General features: G+C 54.4%; 2 protein-coding genes across 2 annotated transcripts in view; one reads left to right on the forward strand and one right to left on the reverse strand.

Moving 5' to 3' along the window:
* Positions 1-10,472, reverse strand: BABAM1 (BRISC and BRCA1 A complex member 1). Its single transcript, XM_063291031.1, has 9 exons — positions 10,312-10,472; positions 9,183-9,513; positions 6,326-6,384; positions 5,739-5,859; positions 5,186-5,264; positions 4,114-4,138; positions 3,025-3,154; positions 2,286-2,372; positions 1-415 (listed from the first exon to the last, which is right to left on the reverse strand). The coding sequence occupies exons 2-9, from the start codon at positions 9,465-9,467 to the stop codon at positions 212-214; spliced, it is 990 nt and encodes a 329-aa protein (XP_063147101.1). The 5' UTR covers positions 9,468-9,513; positions 10,312-10,472; the 3' UTR covers positions 1-211.
* Positions 9,875-18,874, forward strand: part of USHBP1 (USH1 protein network component harmonin binding protein 1) — a 20,646-nt gene continuing 11,646 nt past the window's right edge. The window contains exons 1-8 of the mRNA XM_063289681.1: positions 9,875-9,949; positions 10,087-10,823; positions 13,643-13,808; positions 15,793-15,938; positions 17,256-17,374; positions 17,745-17,879; positions 18,026-18,090; positions 18,246-18,458. Coding sequence (XP_063145751.1) covers positions 9,875-9,949; positions 10,087-10,823; positions 13,643-13,808; positions 15,793-15,938; positions 17,256-17,374; positions 17,745-17,879; positions 18,026-18,090; positions 18,246-18,458 — 1,656 coding nt within the window. The remainder of the gene's footprint in view (positions 9,950-10,086; positions 10,824-13,642; positions 13,809-15,792; positions 15,939-17,255; positions 17,375-17,744; positions 17,880-18,025; positions 18,091-18,245; positions 18,459-18,874) is intronic.

The raw sequence follows: 18,874 nt of genomic DNA on the forward strand, positions 1-18,874 counted from the left end.
ACCCCCCAACATCCCAGCTGAGTTCTTTATTCTTTCCTTTTTGATGTTCCAACAGCCTGTGGAAATGCCCAGCAAGGAAGGTTACGAAGGAAGAGACACAGGCAGGCTCTAGCAGGGGTCCTCCTTGCAGCCCTCTCGGCCACCAGCCACGTCCAGATGCTCCTCGGCTCGCCAGCCTGCTTCGTCCCGCTCTGCCCTCCACCGCCGCGGGTCACACGACGGCCTCGCTCTCCGGCGCATCCTCCTCATCCTCCAGCATGCTGTAGGAGGCGTGGGCCTGGAACGGCCGCTGGAGCGGGTGGGCCAGCAGCTTGGCCATGCAGTTGTGGAGCTCCACGGCTGGGCCGCTCAGGGAGACCTCATACTTGTGGTTGGTGCCCTTGGCATCCAGGTTGCTGAAGAAGGCAAAGGTCTCCTGGAAGGAGGCGAGGGGCACAGGGCGGGGGGTACACGCACGTGAGAAGAATGGTGACTGGGCAGTGTCTGGGCCTGTCCCTGCTTGGGCTCTGACCACAGCTGCTTTCCTTTGCTAGCCTCCAGAACTGGAAGCCTGGATCACGTTGCTCAACGAGTTAAACCCATTTTTTTAAGGGTTTTTAGCCCACCTTTATTATTTCTATAAATAAGTCAAGGCGGTGAGCATACCTCATACTCCTTCCTCCTCCTCTTTTCCCCACAACCACCACCCTGTGAGGTGGGCTGGGCTGAGAGAGAGGGACTGGCCCACGGTCACCCAGCCGGCTTTCGTGCCTAAGGCGGGACTAGGACTCTCATACCACGCCTGATTGGCTCTTGGGCTGAGAGAGAGGGACTGGCCCACGGTCACCCAGCCGGCTTTCATGCCTAAGGCGGGACTAGGACTCTCATACCACGCCTGATTGGCTCTTGGGCTGAGAGAGAGGGACTGGCCCAAGGGCACCCAGCCGGCTTTCGTGCCTAGATCAAACTGATTGCCTCACTTTTTTTGCCAAGCCTAACAGGGAACTGAGAGAGCCAGTCTGGCGTTGTGGTTAAGGCTCTAGGCTGGAAGCAGTGAGTTTTGGTCCCGCCTGAGGCACAAAGCCGGCTGGGTGACCTTGGGTCAGTCCCTCCCTCTCAGCCCTGGAAAGAAGGCGGCACTGGCCAGCCTCCTCTGAAATCTTGCCAAGAAACCTGCAGGGACTTGTCCAGGCAGTTGCCAGGAGTCAATGCTAACTTGAAGGTGCGCGTGCGCACGCACACACACACACACACACACACACAGGGAACCAATGCGAAGAAGTTTCTTTATAGAGTGGATGAAAACTTTGAACTAGTTTCACATCTGGCCACGGCTGTCCCCTGCTCTTCCAGCAGGAGCTGAGAGTCCAGGAGGACCCCCCAAACTGGGCACCAAGTCGGACTGGGGAAGTGCACCCCCGTGCAGAGTTAAAGGGGGTCTTAAAAGCCACAGGGTTGAGCCTGGCAATTCTGATGGGTGGGATCTAGCAAAACTGGAGGGTGAAACAGGATTCCTCTTGGGATATACCCGCACATTTTCTGTATAAACAGCACCCACCTACGTGGGGGGTGGAGGGGGTGGCTCGGGGAAAAAGGGAACCTCTCCTTGGGAAGCAGGCTTGGCTGGGCTCCTTCTGTAGTTCATGGGCCCCAATCAGCCCAGCCCACCTCACAGGGTGGTTGTTGTGGGGAAGAGAGGAGAAGAAAGGAGTATTAGGTATGTTCGCCGCCTTGAGTTGTTTATAAAAATAATTAAGGCGGGATAGAAATCAAATAAATAAATAAATAAAGTCAAGTCCCAGAATCCATCTCGCCAACTTTCCCCCTGGAACGCCTCGCGAGCCGGGAACCACTGGGGAAACGGCTCTCCCCACCCGTCCCGTTTCTCCCTCCAGCTGTTCTCCAGGGAACAGCTTCCTCAAGTTCTGTCTGACTTGCCTCCTCCTGACTGGCCTGGAAGCTTCCCATGGAGCTGGGTGGGAGAGAGGAGGCCACCCACCTTTTTCCAAACCCTGAAGCCTGCATCGCTCCTCCCAAGCCACCAATGTCTGAATGGATTCGCAGGTGAATCAAGCACGAATCTAGTTGTGCTGATTTTTAGGATTCTTACTGATGGTTAACTGGACTATTATTGACTGTCTAAAGCCCTGCTTCTCAACCTTGGCAGCTTGCTGGCTGGGGAATTCTGGGAGTTGAAGTCCACACATCTTAAAATTGCCGAGGTTGAGAAACCCCGGCCTAAAGTGCCACTTGCGTGAGAAGACAGAATGAAAAGAAAGTAAGTGAGAAAACTGGTATGTATTTACCTTCCAGGTGATTTCCTCCGCTTTGTCCTCAATGCCGTTGTGGATGTAAAGCACGTCGAAGAAGAAATAAGGGCACTGGAGCATTTTCTGTTGAGCGGAAGACGGCGGCAGGGCCGTCAGGAGCGAAGGGCCGTGGAAGGCTGGCAGCCGCAGCTCCGCCCCCCCACGGCTCCCTCGCCCCCCCCCCAAGGGTTCCGAAGCACACAGGCTTTCTCCTGTTTTCCCCCCTTTCCTTTTTGCTTTGTACAGTTTAATACTTCGCTTTTTCAATGGAATGAAATGGCATTTACTTGCTTTCTTCTTGGTTATCATTACCTGCATGGGCTGAAAAATACCCTCAAAACTACTGGCATGGCAAGTGGCCAGCATCTAGCACCCAGTCCACCTTCTAGCAAAGAGCTATTTTGTGGCCCACCACAAGGATCATTCTGATAAACCGACCCCTCTCCCCTGGCAGCCATTTTGTGAGAGTGCCCATGACGCAGCCTCCACATTCCCAGCATGCTCCTGGGCCCCAAAGACCGCCTGCCTCCGTTGCACAGGAACGCGGGTCCCTGGTCTGTAAGAAGGCCAGAGAACCGCTGCCATCTTCTAAGAAATGGCCCGCGGCAGAGCACCCCGTCCTGCCTCTGCGTTTGCTGAGATCTGGAGAGCTGCTCCCCACGAGGGTCCCACGAAACACGGTGCATTCCCCCCTCCCCCCGAGGACCTGGGAAACTTGCGAGACGAGAACGGGCACCTTCATCTGGTCCGTCACCACCACCGGTGGCTGGCAAGCAGGACGGCTGTACACCAGGATGGTCCTCACCACGTAGGGCGGTGGGATGGTCTGGACGTTCTCCGTCACCGGAAGCTCCGTCTTCTGCTGTCTGCGGAGAGAACAAGCCGAGGCGGTGGACGCAGCTGGGGTGTCGGGAGGCCCCAACGGTCTGGGGGCTGCATACCCCAACGCTCCCAGGCAGCACAGTCCGAGGCCCAGATGCACTTAGCAGAGGAGAGGGCAGCTTTCTCCATGGGCCTCAGTCATGGCCTGCCCTGCTAAAAAGGAGGAAAACTTGAGGAAAGGGAAGACGCCGTGGAGGCATTCTGGATTCTTGGAGGAACTTTGAAGCCATCAACTTTATGCTCAGAGAAAGAATCCTGATTCAATCATCCCCCACAGATGCCTGTCCAGCCTCCTCTGGGAGCCCATCCCTGGGCCATCCTCCAAGCACTCCTGGGGTTAGGAAGCATTTCTTAGCATTCAGCTGGATCTTCCCGCCTTCCTGCGATGAGTCTCAGATTCTGCATTTTGCACTCCGGAACGCAAGAGGTCAGGGCTCGGCCTTCTCCCGAGGGACACCCGTTCTGAGGGTGGAAGATGGGCCTTCCGGACCTCCAGCAGCTTTCTCTTCCCAAGGCTAAAGATCCCCAGTTCCTGCAGCCTCTCTGTGGGAGACATTTCTAGTCCCTGGTCCTCCCCTTTGCCCCTCTCCGACCCTGTTCCAGCCTGTCTGAACCCCTCTCCAAATATGCTGCCCAGAATTGAAGTCAGGAGCAAGGAGGGACTGGCCAGTAGAGCATAACGGGGAACCAGGTTCAGTCCTGATTCAGACTGGCAGCTCCAAATGCTCTTTTCTTTTATATTCAGGAGCTGTTCTTGATTTGTTAGGAATGCCGCAGCTTGGGTTTCCACGTGGAGCTGGGGCTTCAACCTGATGGCTTCAAAGGGCCCTCCCAACTTGAAGGTCCCGCCCAGTGCGGCTGCCCACCCCAGGCTGGCTAAGAATCAGGGAAGGGAAACCCATCCCAGGGCTGGGCTGGGTGCCAAAGTGGGGGTTAGACTCACATGAGACTGAAAAGGCCTTCCAGGTCTGAGAGGCGGGGAGAAGTTGAGGTCAACGCGCCAGTTTGCTGGTTTCTCTCGTGAGCATCTGACCCTCGTCGTCTTCGCCCACCACACTCCATAGTGCTGCTGCCCGAATTCCCAGCTAGACCCACCACTGGCAACAGTGGCTGGGAATTACAATCCCAGCAATTAGAGGGGGCAAGTTGGGGTGGGGTGGCTGCTGAAGCCCCTCCACCCAGGTTCTTAACCCTCGACGGTGGCCTTCCCCAAGCTTTGCCCTTCAGAGAAGTAGGAACCATTTCCCTTTGCAACTGGGAAGGCAGTTCTGAAGGAGGAGTGATGAGAAGGGAGCCTTTCCCAGTTCTGGAAGACCGTCACAGACCAGGGTCCCCTGCTGGCCCAGGGCCAGAGCTGAATTCTGCCAAGGGCTGAGGGTGGTCCTGCCCTACCCTTGCCAAGTCCCACTGCTGAGACCAGAAGGAGAAGCCCTGGAACAGCTGGATCAGACGCACAGACTGGCAGCTGTCAGTTAAAATATGGCATGTCTCTTCCTCCACATCAGATTAAAACATTTTACAGGTAGTCCTCACTTAAGAACCATTTGCTTAGTGGCAATTCAGACTCACAACAGTGTTGAAAAAACAACTTACAACCGGTTCTCACACTTATGACCATCACAGCATACCTGCGGTCATGTAATCACGATTTGGGCGCTTGGCAACTGGTTCGCATTTATGACAGTTGCAGCATCCCGTGGTCACGTGATCGCCCTTTTCGACCTTCCCAGCCGGCTTCTGGCAAGCAAAATCAATGGGGAAGCAGGTGATTCGTTTAATGACCATGTGGTTCAATTAATGCCCGCAGTGATTTGCTTAACCGCCACCGCAAAAAAGTCATAAAATTGGGTCGGATTCGCTTAATGACTGCTTTGCTTAGCAACTGGAATTCTGGTCCCAACTGTGGTCGTTAAACAAGGACTACCTGTAACTAATTTGGGATGATAATGTGACCTATCAAAATTCCCCACCCCCTTCTTCTCCTGCCACTGAGGTTCCCCTTTCGGAAAGGATACTGAAGGATTTGCAGACCAAGGTCTCCAAGTCGTACAAACAGCTGCACACTTCTCTGGGTTCCGAAGTGAAACCGGAGAGCTGCAGACAGGAGGAACCAGAGACCCCATGAGCTCGGATCCCGTTGGAGCAACGGGAATTATCTGAAGACCAAGAGCTGGAGCATCACCCCCGCCCCCCAAGCCACTCGCTGAATGTCCTTCCTCCGGTCTCCGCCCCAGCGTGGCCTCTTCCCAGGGACACGGTCAGGATCAAATGGGCTGTCCGTATTTGTGCACTTCGTGGAGGAACGGGTGTGAACACGAGCCGGCAGCACCAGCAGAGACTTCCCTCCCCTGCGGTGTAAAACCCCAGCCGCCTCACGCCGCAGCTGCCTAGAGAAGCAGCAAAAATCCACGCCAGCCGGGTTCAGGAAACAGGCGAGGCCAGCGCCAACCACGGGGCACCCAGCTTAAGGCAAACAGACTGTGGCAGACTGTCTGGGCGCAAGCGGGGCAGCGAACAGAGGGGGGACCCCCGAGGTCCAGAGACCCTCCGAGCGAGGGCCAAGCGTACCCAGGTGACATCGTTGTTCACCACCACCAGCGCAAACTCATGGCTCTTGTCGATCTTGTGCTTGGTGCGGACAAACATCTCGATCATCTTCTGGGAGATGTTCAGCGCGTTGGTTCTCAGCCTTCCAGGGAGAGGAGAGAGGAGGCGGCGGCAGCAGATGAGCCACAGAGGAAGCCCGGGTCAAACCCCAGGAAGCACTGCCAGACCCTCCCCTCTGGAGCGCAAGGAACAGCTGCTGGTCCGGAGGGGACGGCCTGACTCGGGAGGAGACATCTAAGTCCTATTAAGGTCAACCAAGAGGACTAGGGCCTTACTCCCACTTCTGGTTTTGGGCCTTTGCAGCATCCCCAGGGGAGGCCGGGATGTCCCCTTCTGCCTGAAGGCGGGAAAGCCATGGCCAGAAGCAAAGAACAATCCAGGTCTCCTTTTACTGATCAGGACAGCTCACCTGTTCTCCGTAACCCACCTGCCGCCCTCCAAAGCCAACCGCAGTGCAGCAGGTCACCCCAAGGGAAGGAGACCTGGCTGGGCTCCGGGAAGCCAGCCAGGAGAAGGGTCTCTCCGGCCGAGAGGGTGGCCAGACTCACCCATTGAAGGATTCCAGCCTCGGATGGGACATTTCCTCCGAGAGATCCAAGCAGATGATCTGGGACAGAGAAGGAAGGAAGCTGAACACCGATGTGTGCGCTCTCTCTCCATCGATATATTCAAGGCTTTTAAACGTTCTTTCTTCTCCCTTTTCCGTTTTCTTAGCTTTCATTAAGATATGGTTTGATGCTGTGTACGCAATGGGAAGATGGGACATCCATACTTCCCTTCCCACCTTGCTATTCCCTGGGGGGGACAGGGGGTAAGTAATATTATGCAAAGCACAGAAAGAGAGAACAAAATAGCCAGTGAAAGGAATTTAGGCAAGCTCTCTCTCATCCAGGGTTTCTCAACCTTAGCAACTTGAAGATGTGTGAACTCCAACTCCCAGAATTCCAAGGCTGGGGAAAAAGCAAGGCTGGCTGGGGAATTCTGGGAGTTGAAGTCCACACATCTTCAAGTTGCTACAGTTGAGAAACCCTGCTCTAGTCTGTACACGGCCTTTTATTCTTCATTCTTTTCAGGATCGCACCGGCCCCATCCACCAGGACCTTCTTGGTCTCCCCCTTCCTCTCACCCCGCGTGCCTGATTTGCCATCGGATCCTCACTTACGCTCAACCCATTCATTCTGTGCCGGTTGCATTGGTGTATTCAGCCCGTGTTCCTCGAGCGCCCATCTGCTTGTGACCGGTCCTCTTCCTGCTTTCTCACACCCTTTCCTTGCGTAGCCTCTTCCCACTGCACACAGCCTCTTTTTGTGTTTCTCCGAACACCCCCAACCTCACTTCCTCAGAATAAAGTGGGCAGAAATACAGCTTTGCGGGGCCGTTTTTGTGTCTTCTGCCATTCGTGGCCAGCAAGAGAGGACGTGCTGTTTGGTACCTCGGCGAGCCTTTGTGCATCTTCGTATGCAGCCGTTCTACCCAGGCACCCAATTCTTCTACGGCACTTGCACCGTTTACGTGAAACGTACGCGGAGCCTTTCGTTCAAGCGAACCCTATCATTCAACTGCCAACGTCTCCAACCCCCTTCCAGCACCGCCTCATTTTAGCTTCAGCCTCCGTCGTTTCATCGCTCTCATTTTAATTCCCGTCCCTCTGCCGGGCTCCCCGTCGGATCCCCTTCACCCGCCTCCAGTTTTTAAATTCCGTCGCTCTCCCTTGTCCCTGCTGCTTTGAACCTTAACTGCTCCCGGCTCTCTTCGACCATCCTGCGCCATGACTTTCCCTCTCTGCACACCGCTGCGCCTTGTCTGCCTCTTCTGCAAGTCTCCACCGACATCCTTCTCGTTCCTCCCATTAGTGGGACACCGCCAGCTTCTGTGGCACCCCGAAACGTCCACAACCCTTTTCCATCCATCCTGTCAGGAGATGAACCTACTTCTGACCCTCTTCCCTCCGGGACTCGCACTTGCTCTTCCCATAATAGTTTCCTTTCCACTTCTGTTCCTTTCCACCAAAATCCGCTCTACCACGGCCCATCCCACATTCGGAAGCGCCCTACCCTGACTCCCCCAATCTTCCCTCAAAAAACAGCCATTCGCCCTTTCGTTTTAAGTACACCCCTCTGCCAAACATACCTGTGAATGGACTCATGCTGAACCCACATATTCCAAAGCTATAGGTAGTCCCCACTTAACAACCATTCGTTTAGTGACAGGTTGGACTTACAATGACTTATGACTGGTTCTCACACTTATGACCATTGCAGTGTCCCCGTGGTCACATGATCACTATTTTCAACCTTCCCAGCCGGCTTCTGGCAAGCAAAATCAATGGGGAACAGTGTGATTCACTTAACGACCATGTGGTTTGCTTAGCAGCCACTACAAAAAAGGTCGTAAAATTGGGTTGGATTTGTTTAATGATCACTTTGCTTAGCAACTGAAATTCCAGTCCCAAATGTGGTTGTTAAGCAAGGACTACCGGTACAACCTTTCACCCCCCAGAGGTTCACCAATCAACCACCATTCTCATTCCTTCTTGGGTCCCCAAATGGCCCCATCGCTCTTTCTGAGCTGTCATCTCCTTCCTACCCATCTGTGTCAGAATAATTTTTCCCCTGGATCTTTCCAAAAGTTGCCCTGTTTTTTTCCCAGACTCATCTTTGGTCCTTTTGTTAGACGGGAGGGTAAGATGTAAAAAGGCCCCTCAGCCTGCGGATTCCTATTCCACATGCATGCCCATAACACGCTCATACCGCGTTACACGCCTCCTTCACTTCAAAATGTTCAGGAACAGAAATGCTAGAAGGATCATGCGGGTTAGTGAAAGGAGCCAGCCTCGGGTGCTAAGCTGGAAGTGGGCCACTGTAGTTACTGAGAATACTTACGAACCCCCGGAAGGTCAAGGAAGCACCCCCCATTCTCTCTACTCCCACACTGCCACACAATCCTGCAAAGTAGGTTAGGCTGGGAGAGAGGCAGTGGAGCATTTGCAAAGGGGCTTCACCAAGCGTCCTTCCTTGATGCATTAAAGCAGCAGCATCCTTTGGACGTCTTGACGTGACGGACCTCGGGTCGGCACACACGTTTCCTGTGCCATCAGCCCCAGTAAATGCAGTGTGCGTATCAGCACACACACACACACGCAGGCATATGTGCTGCCGGGCTGAGACTTCCTGAGGACGCGGTTGCTTTAATACTCTAGAGCAGGAAGGCACATTTTGCAAAGCGCCTCCTCTGAACGTGTTGCACAGCCTTCTGCCAGATGAAAGAGGCAAGAAGAGAGATCCTGGGGAGGAAAAACACCTCTCGCAACCGTTGCCAACCTGAGATCTGATTCAGGGGAAGGGGGTGCAGAGAAAGGGAAAAACGGGGGGCAAGGCAGAAGCCGAGGGGGGAAGGTCCACTCACCACCTTCTCTGGGCAGTTCACCCGCGGAGTCCGGACCTGGAACTCGGAGGGAGGGGCCGGGGCCAGCCAGGTCTTGCCGTTGGGGGCCGGGCCAGCTGCGCTCGGGGGGCTGGTGCTGGTGCTGGCCGCCTCCCCCTCCCCCTCACTGCGGCTCCCCACGCTGGCCTGCATACTCAGGGTGCGGTCCTCGGCCCCCTCCGGGTTGGAGCGGGTCCTGGGCCGCTGCTCGGCGGCCATCTTCTCCTCTTCCTCCTCTGTGGCGCTGCTGGTCTCTGACGTGTCCATCCAGGTCCCGCGGTCCGGGGGCGAGTCCAGGGTTGCCAGCTGCCCTCTGGGGGAGTGACACAGGGGGGCGTCTAACTATCCCCCTTTTGGGGAGCACAGACCCTCTGAGCAGGCCCCCCCTCCACTCTCCCCAAATGGCTTTTAAACTTGCAAACATATAACATTCAGACAAGCACAGAAATGGAGTTCAAACATAGTATAACGGTCTGAGGCAGCGTTTTTCAACCTTGGCCACTTTAAGGTGTGCGGACTTCAACTCCCAGAATTCCCCAGCCAGCCCTAATGGCTGAGGAATTCTGGGAGTGGAAGTCCGCACACCTTAAAGTGGCTAAGGTTGAAAAACGCTGATCTAAGGCAACCTCGCTCCCCAACCTGTTGCCCTCCAGGTACTCCAGGTTAGGACTTCCATGCCAGTTTGGGATCCTGCGAACTGCTCAAACCACAGCCATCAAACCCTAAAGAGACCAAAGCCACACTTGCAGGTACGTAAGATTAAGGAACCAAGTGCGTGTTTAGATCTGTGGGCAGTTGCAAAATCCCCAGGTATGCCAACTCTCCTGCCCTGTCCCTCGTGCACCGGGATAATGTAGCTGAGAATGCTCTGCCTCTTTGGGGGCAGTTCCTCCATGTACTTATCCACTGGCGACCCTTGTATGTTACACCTCCTTCTTCAGAGAGGGAGCCCCCGAAAAGGGCGGCTCTGGGCAAGGCTCGGTCCGCCCCCTCCCCGAGACTAAGCGGGGCCGGGGTCCCGAGGGGCGGATGGGCCCCACGCCGCGGCTGGAGCGCAGCATCCCGGGTTGGCCTCAACGCCGGCTTATTCCTCGCGGCCGCCGATACAAACCCTTCTCGCGCGGACGGGCTGCAACGCGTCCTGCTTTCGGGACGAAGGGCGCTCGGAGCGTTTGGTGCTGACCACCAGCGGGCTGCGGCGATGCCTCGAGGGAGACAGAAGAGCAGGCGGGCAGGCAGACGCGGGCCGGGGCTGGGCCGGCGAGTCTTCTGCGGAAAGAGAACCCCAGTTCAGGAAAACAAGCCCCGCTTTCCAAGGGGACACCGCCCTTCCCTGGCCCGGGACCCCCCGGATGCGCTGGCTGCACCCCTTCTGGCCCGCCAGGAGCGGCGCCCCCCTGCTCGAAGGGAACCCCCGGCGGCTTTGCAGCAGCCCAGCCGCTCCTGCCTGGCAAGCGCTCGGCGCCCGCGCGCCCCGGGTTGCAAAGCCAGAGCGCCGCGCGCAGAGACCAAGGCAGCCCCCGCCGCCCCTTTGCAGCCGCGCGGACCTGCGGCACCGGAGCCCAGCGCTGTCGCGGGGGCGGAAGGGGGAAGCGGCCGCGCTCGCAAGGGCTGCCGGGACTTGTAGTTTCCGCGCGGTCGCGGGAAGGCCCCCGGTGTTGTCCCGGGAGTCGGGCGAGCGAGAGAGGGGCGGCTGACGGCTCGGTGGTGGTGGGGGGGCATCCCCGCACAGTTTCTCTGCCCACCTGGCAGCACTCCTGGGCTGCCCCGCTTCTTTCTTTGCAAAACCCGCGCGGGAGGAATCGTTTCTTACTTTGGTTCAGAACAGCGTTTCTGAACCTCGGCCCTTTTAAGAGGTGCGGATTTCTACTCCCAGAATGGCTGGCTGGGGAGTTCTGGGAGTTGAAGTCCGCACCTCTTAAAAGGGCCGAGGCTGAGAAACATTGATTTAGAAGAAAACAGATGTTCCAATAAAGAGAAATCGAGAAAGGCGTGGCTGTTTTTCTACCCTTCTGTCTATTTTTGCACCCTTGTTTTCGTGCAAGGAGGTCCGTTGCGGCTAGTCTCCAGCCCTTAGAAGCAATGGAGCATTGCATGTTCTCATCAAAGCAGCCTGCTAAAAGGACAACAAACTCATCATCCCCTGCTTGGCTGGACTGCCGTAACGCTCCCTACGTGGGGCTGCCTTTGGAGACCACCTGGAAGCTGCTTGGAGTCTGTGTTGCTCAGACACGGCTTGAAGAAGTTATCCTTAGGGATGCAATGAGATCGGTGTGTTGGTACAGCATCCTCTAATTCTTCCTTTTGGGGAAGAATTTCATCGTTAGCCACCCAGTCATGCAACTGAGATGGGCGGCCATACAAATTTAATAAACAAATAGATTTTGGATTGATTACATGCCATCAAGTCATTGTCGACTCTTAGCAACCACATAGGTAGATTTCCTCCAGGAGGGTCTGTCCCCAACCTGGTCCTTCAGGTCTTCCCATCGTCCCTGTGACTGGTCGTCCCTGTCTTCTCCTTCCCTCCACCATTCCCAACATTATGGACTTCTTGAGGGAGTTGGGTTTTTGCATTGATTGACTGATTGACTACATGCCATCAAGTCATTTTCAACTCCTAGTGACCAATAGATAGGTTTCCTCCAGGGGGATCCTGGTCCAACCTGGTCCTTCAGGTCTCCCAACGGTGCCCCCATCGCCCCTGTAACTGAGTCCACCCCCGGCTGCTTGTTGCCCTCCTCTTCTCTTTCCTTCCACCTTCCCCAGCATCAGAGCCTCCTCCAGAGACCTGGGTTTTTGCATAATCAATGTGTCCAAAAATAGATAGATAGATAAATAAATAAATAAATAAATAAATATAATAGCTCAGCCATGAGACCAGATTTAATATTCTCAGATATTTATGTTTTTAACTATATCCGCACTGTGTCAAAATGATATTTGGACAAATAAAATGGATTCTCCATGTTGCACTTAGAGTTTTGAGATTTATTCTTCAGCACTGGAAAGATAAACTTATAGCCCCAAATTCTCAGTGGTCTACAGGGTGGATGTTATTAGCAATTTATGAGCAAACTACTTATCAACCCAGATTAGATTATAATGAAATATGGCTCCACTTTCTTCAAAGGGCTATGCAGACTTTTGACACATCCCTCTGTGAATATCTGTCCTTTGTGTTTCTGTCTTTCTGGTTTTCTTTTTTCTTTCTTTATTGAACTAACTGCATATTTCTTTTTCTTTTTACTGTATTCAATTAATGAAACCATTAAAAAAAACCGTAGAAGCTGCAGCAATCCCACCAGCTTAGAATCACACCTATTTTTAAAGTTGCTGCAATGGTTACCGATAATCTTCTGGGCCCAATTCAAAGTACTGGTTCCCACATTTAAAGCTCTGTTTTTTGCACGATCATCACTGCTGGCTGCCAGAAGGCACAGAATCATAGAATTGGAAGGGACCCCAGAGATCATCTAGTCCAACTCTTTGCAATGTGCTGGAAAGCAAATTCAACCACCCATGAGAGGATGGGGTCCAGCCTCATCTTAAATTCTCCCACCTCCATAGAGCCCACAAGCTCCATAGGGAGACTGGGCCATTATTGTACAGTACAGATTTTACCATCAGAAAGTTATTTATGTTGAAACAAAATCTAGTTATTTTCTCCCCGATTTGCTCATGTGGTTATAAGTGCAGCCCTGAAAACATGTTGTTGGGCCAAGAATAAAGCCGAGGCGAGGCGAGGCGAGGCTTCAACAGAGCACAACCCTTTCCTTTCAGGGAGGACAGGAAACGTGGAGAAGGTGGGAAGGCTGGAAACCAACAGGAAAAGCCTGTCGCTGTCCATCAGAGCAAGGACCAAGCCAAGCTCCTGCTTGCCGTGGGGGGAGAAGACCAAAATAAGAAGGATGGAGAAGGTACATTGAGATGGGCAGCTATATAAATTGGATGGTTGGATGGAGGGGTGGTTCCTGAGGGAAAATGTCTGATCCAGACATTTCTGAGTCTTCATTGGGAAGCCCGAAGCAGAGCTTAAGCAGTCCTTTCTCACCGGAAATGCTGTACTTTCACATTCCTGCTTTGTGGGGCAGACGGGTGGACTAGCTGATCTCTGAGGGACCTTTGCAATAGACCAGGCCCGTGGAAACCGGTGGCGCCTCCTGCTGAGCAGAACTGCCACTGGTGGCCCTGCCCAACGCTCCCGGCTTCTGCGGGAAAGGTCCTTGCCTGATGAAGCTGCCCCCGTTTGCTGGCAAGGGGTCACCGAGGGCTGCGCCTGGGATCACAGCCCTGTTTTTGCTCCTGACGCGAGGAGGTGGAGGCTGCTCTGGAGGGACAAATAAGCCATTGTTCCTGGCGAAAACACAGGAAGGCCTCCCGGGGGTTCTCACTTCCTCTGCTTAACTGGGAAAAGCAACGGCTTCCTGCCGCATTCCAAGGTGGGCCTGTGGGCCGGGGGAGCGAGGGCCCTTCCTGTGCCAGGGGCAGCCCTCTGGCCGGGGCAGGTGCATGAGTCCGGGGCTGCGCTGGGGCGCCCTGGAGCCATCCGACCTCCCTTTCGGGGCCTTTCCGAGCAAATGCGATCGCTGGTGGGTGCGCAAAGTTGTGAGGGAGGGGCATGCTGGGGAAGGTGGACCGGTTGGAAAGTGGTGAAGCATCCCGGGCACTGTCAACATTCACACTGTCCCTCACAAGTGGAAGTCTCAGGTCATTCTTCCTGGCTGGTGGTCCGCCAACGAGCCTGGAGTGACCCAGAAGAACCCGCTGTGCTGCCTCATGCCAAGGGGCCCGTTAGAGCCAGGCTGCTGGAGAGGATTGCCAGCAAAGGGCGGGGCTGTGCCAGTCCTGACCAGAGGGCACCCCAGCAGCAGCTGGTCAGCTGTGGGGTCACTCTGGCCCAGCTCAGCAGCAGGGCTCCTGCTTTGGACCCCAAGCCCCCTCAGGGGCGGGTCTCCGGGCAGCAGCCGAGAGGGCAGGGCTTCCTGTGGGCGTCCACAAAGAGGATGACAGACACTTCCCCGCACAACGCCACTTGTACAGGGTGTATTTAATTATTTAGCATCCCCACGTTTCCATGCAGCCCTTCTTCCTGTAAGATTGCAGGGCTGGACACAAAATAAATACTGTGGTCAATTGTTAACAGCCACCATCAGACTAGAGAAGAGGGTCACAAACGGCTTCTCGCTGTTGCCAAGAAAATTACATAAGGTCACCTGCATTTGACCCAAAGGAGGTTTCCTTACTGTCTGTCTAATCCAGTGTTCCTCAACCTTAGCAACTTTAAACAGTGTGGACTTCAACTCCCAGAATTCCTAGCTAGCCATGCTGGCTGGGGAATTCTGGGAGCTGAAGTCCACACCTCTTCAAGTTGCCAAGATTGAGAAATACTGGTCTACAGGTAGTCCTCACTTAACAACCACCATTGGGACTGGAATTTTCATTGCTAAGCGAAGCGGTCATTAAGCAAAACCAAACCAATTCCCTTTTTTGCAGTGGTCATTAAGTGAATCCCTATGGGCGTTAAGCAAACCATGTGGTCGTTAAGCAAATCACACGGTTCCCCATTGATTTTGCTTGCCAGAAGCCAGCTAGGAAGGTCGAAAATGGCGATCACGTGACCATGTGATGCTGCGATGGTCATAAATGCAAACTGGTTGCCAAGTGCCCAAATCATGATCACATGACCGTGGGGACACTGCATCAGTTGTAAGAGTGAGAACCAGTCATAAGTCATTTTTTCTGGCACCGTCGTAAGTCTGAACTGTCACTAAATGAATGGTCGTTAAGTGGGGACTAGCTGTAATCTATCTATGAGATTGTAGCTGTTAAAATGCACAGATGAGAAAATGTTTTAAACTGACCCCCTGCCCCCAGATTAAGGCCTTTTAAAAGAAAATTCCTTTGGCAGCACAAGGGAGGGACACAGGGATCACACGTTCTCCAGTATTTTAGGAAAAGGAGGGAAATTCATTCCTTAAATGCAAATTTAATTTAATTTGCACTCTCTGAGGCAACATGTGAGCCAAAAAGCTGATAGGTATTGCCATATACACTTCTCTGAATTTGGCAGTGCAGTTCCCTTGCGGAAAATATGTACCCAGACTTAAAAGAAAACACACACATAACTTGCAAATATTAGGAAAAACAGTACGACGCGCAGGAAGAATGCCTGTGGGAGTAGGTGCGTGAGGAAACGGGGCATTCAGAAACATGCATTTTAGGAGAAATGCAAAACTGTGTGTAGATTTTCACACAGGCTCTAAGAAGCACTGCACGAAGCTTAACACCGGCAGACTTGTTTCTGCCACAGTAAGCCTTGCGGTGCCTACCAAATTCATTTTGTTCATTTATTTGGAAAATTTATACAGACGCCCCTCTGGACTCTGGGCAGTGAAGCACACAAACTCAAACCAATGAGCTGGAGTGAAAGGCCCCCAGTTAGGACGGTGGGGGTGCAGCCCCGGGAAGCTCCGTCTCCCCCTCCCCCCTCTAGCCCAGTGCCTGGGGGAGAGTGGGGGTCGGGCCCTCTGGGTCTGGGGCGGTCTGGAGCCCCTTGGGATGTTCCCCTCTTTCTTATGGACTGTGGCAGGAAGTGGTGCCCCCCGGTGAGGGAGGCGAGGCGGGGGAGTCTGGCGAGGAAGCCGTCCTGCACTACGAGGGGCGCATCACGGAACTGCTGGCCACGATTGCCCGTCTCCAGGGGAAGATCGAGCGCCTGCAGCAAAACAAGGCCAGGTAAACCTTGGGGGGGGGGGCTTCTCCTGCATCCCCCCTCCCCCTGCACAAACTTTGTTTTTAGTTCCGCCAAAGCCTGATGCAGTCCAAAACTGGGTGTGCATTCCCCCTCGCCTGGCTTTGCAGGGATAGACTGCCTCTGCACAAGGAGGCTTTCTTTACCCGTGTTGGCTGACATCACTGAATGTCTTTAATACCCCTTTTTTAAACAAGAAGGTAACTGGAGCAGGGCTGGATCCATCCTTCTGGTCCAGCGTTTTGATGCCAGCCAGTGACCAAGGGCAAGGTGAGTAGAGCCCCCCCCCCCGTTCTCTGCCTCCAATGCCTGATATTCAAAATGGACAACGGCTTTGGAGAGGAGGCTTTGGATTAATGCTCCTGGGGGATACTTTTTCCCCTCTGCAGGTGAATCATTCCAGAAGTTTTTTTTGGGGGGGGGGGTATTTAACAAAACAGAAGCAGAGATTTATGAAGAATTGAAACATGCATGGTTAATTTCTTATGAATCCTAATATATTTTATTGTTTGATTAATATAAAAAGTACCATGTATAGCTTAGTGCAGTGTTTCTCAATCTTGGCCACTTTAAGAGGCATGGACTTCAACTCCCAGAATTCCCTAGCCAGCTTGGGAGTTGAAGTCCACACCTCTTAAAGCGGCCAAGATTGAGAAACACTAGCTTAGCGTATAAAATTGTACTGTTCAGTATTTACTGCTGGGCATGAAAGCCATTTCAAACTCAAGATGTTTTGAGCCTCAGAGGCCCCATCTCCACCTCGCAACAGCTGTTCCAACCTCACAAGAAGGGTTTGGTGCCGATCTGCGCCCTCCAGGCTCCAAACGGCCCCTCTTTCAGCCAGGCTCTTGAAGCAGGCTGGGAGCACCACCAGGGAAAGTGAGGTGGCTGTTTTGTGCTTAGGATGATACATACACCTCTGCAGTTAAATAATTAATGAGAGGAAGCACGCACGGGATGGTGTCTTGCACCCCCAAAACCCATGCTTGAACTCCTCTGGCTCCTCAGAACAAACTCCTGCTCTGGGGGGAATGGAGACCCCACCTTTGCCTTCTCTGCAGCATCAGGAAGCTAAGCAGCATTAAACGTGGATAGGAGGCCACCAGGAGATCCTAGGGCTGAAGTGAAAAAACATCTCCAAGAAACGAGATGGTGTGTCCGTGGCATCCCCAGGAGCTGAGCTTGAACTAAAGATGACGTTACCTTTCCCAGAGCCCTGTCCCACCCCACCAGCTGTCCCTTCCCCAGGCCAAGCCGATGCCCAGCTACTTTAGCCTGTCCCTTCCTTCTTCTCGCTGTAGGGAGGAGGAGAATTTTTCCGATTTGGGCTCCGAGTCCACAGCCAGCCTCCCCCGATGCCCGCCGCTCTTTGCCAGCTGGACCAGGAGCCCGTCTCCACCTCCAGCTGGTCCGGAAGACGGTAAGAACCTGCACGCCCAGGTGTGGCCTTAGTCTTGCTTGGAAAAGAAGCTCACGGGGTTGGGAATTGTGAATTAGGAGCCCAGGAAATTGCAACTTGATTCCTCCTGATTGCTCTCCTTGTCTGGGCTCTGCCAGCAAAGCTCTGTGGGTTCCCCTCTCTTGGCTGGCCTCCGCTTGGAAAGATGCCTTTGACTTGGGCTTCCGGTCGTGTCCTTCGGTCTGCCAGCCTGGGCCACCCAGGCCGCCTGCCTTCCGCTCAGGGCCTTTGACCCAGACGCCCATCCGGGATCCACTGATGTGCACCGGGCAGCTCCGGCTGCTGTACGAGGGTCAGGACCGTTCTTCTTATGGCCCTCTTTGTCTCCCAGGCAAGGCTGACCTGTTCCGTGATGTGCACAAGGCCGTCACCGCTCTCGAGAACACGGTCCTTTCCTACCGGAGTCGCCTTCCCAGCGTAGAAGCTGAGCTGGAGGGATGTGCCCAGGTGGCTGAGGGGTGCAGGGGCAGGAGGGATGGGGACCAGCAACTGAACCCCCCCCCCCATTTCCAGCCAGGGAGTGCCAAGGAACTGGGGCTCTGGACTTTTCTTCTCGCCCACTTTTTTAAAAGTCTAATTCCCACCGAACTGAACGCTGCTCCCTGTTCTTAGGAAAGACGAGCAAGTCCTTTGATGTTGGCACATCGGCAGCAGGCACTGCCTGTGTTTTCTCGGAGGTCCTGCCTGGCTAGTCCCGTCCTTCTTTGACACTGGAATTGACCCCGGGGGTGGGGGGCAGAGATGTCTCCCCTCAAATGTGGGGGCTCTGGGGGTAGTTCTGCCAGGGCTGGCTGGTTGCCAACATGCTTCTTGATGGCTTACCTTGTCCCAGGGCCTAGAAGCCAGGCTGGGGAAACTCCGCCTGGGCAGCTTAGGGTCCTTCCACCAGGAGGCTCTGGAACCCACCCACGAGAGGAAAATCGGCCTCTACAAGGAGAGGAACGCGGCCCTCCGAGCCGAGCTGGGCGCCAAGGAGGAGACCCTGAGCCGGTCCAAGGCCTCCCTCTCGGCCTACCAGGAGGAGCGGAGCAAGCTTCAGCGGAAGGTAATGTGGGCCCCAGGATGGCTGGCAGGGGATGCCGAAAGCTACGAGTTGGAACTGGTTGAGGACAGAACCACCAAGCCCATTTGCCAGACGCTCAGATCAGGGGCATTTGGGGTGGGGAGGCGTCAGAAAAGCCAAGACGGTGGCTGCAGCCCTCCCACCAAAGCCCCCACCCCCATTTCCAATGGGCATCGCCCCGGTTCATACCTGCATGCCCTCCCCTCGTCCTGCATGATAACCCTCGCAGAGACCAATCTGGGTGAGCTTTCTTCGCTCTTTGTCCTTCCGTACGGACACTGTGCCATACCAGCCTGTGGGGTAGAATCCCCAAATGTATCTGTAATTAGGCTCCTCTGGCATTCCAATCAAAAGCCACCCTGGGTACGCAGGAGCCCTAGGGTCACAGGGATAAGGTT

This window comes from Candoia aspera, chromosome 1 (genome assembly GCF_035149785.1).
Source record: "Candoia aspera isolate rCanAsp1 chromosome 1, rCanAsp1.hap2, whole genome shotgun sequence".
Classification (NCBI taxonomy): domain Eukaryota; kingdom Metazoa; phylum Chordata; class Lepidosauria; order Squamata; family Boidae; genus Candoia; species Candoia aspera.

What these genes read in the sequence shown, in the direction of transcription:
- BABAM1 (XM_063291031.1), bottom strand. Translation starts at nt 9,467, where the DNA reads ATGGACACGTCAGAGACCAGCAGCGCCACAGAGGAGGAAGAGGAGAAG. An exon ending in TGAACAACGATGTCACCTGG is followed by an intron (nt 5,265 to 5,738) that starts GTACGCTTGGCC and finishes TCCTGTCTGCAG; the next exon opens with CTCTCCGGTTTCACTTCGGA. An exon ending in TGGTGACGGACCAGATGAAG is followed by an intron (nt 2,373 to 3,024) that starts GTGCCCGTTCTC and finishes TCCGCTCAACAG; the next exon opens with AAAATGCTCCAGTGCCCTTA.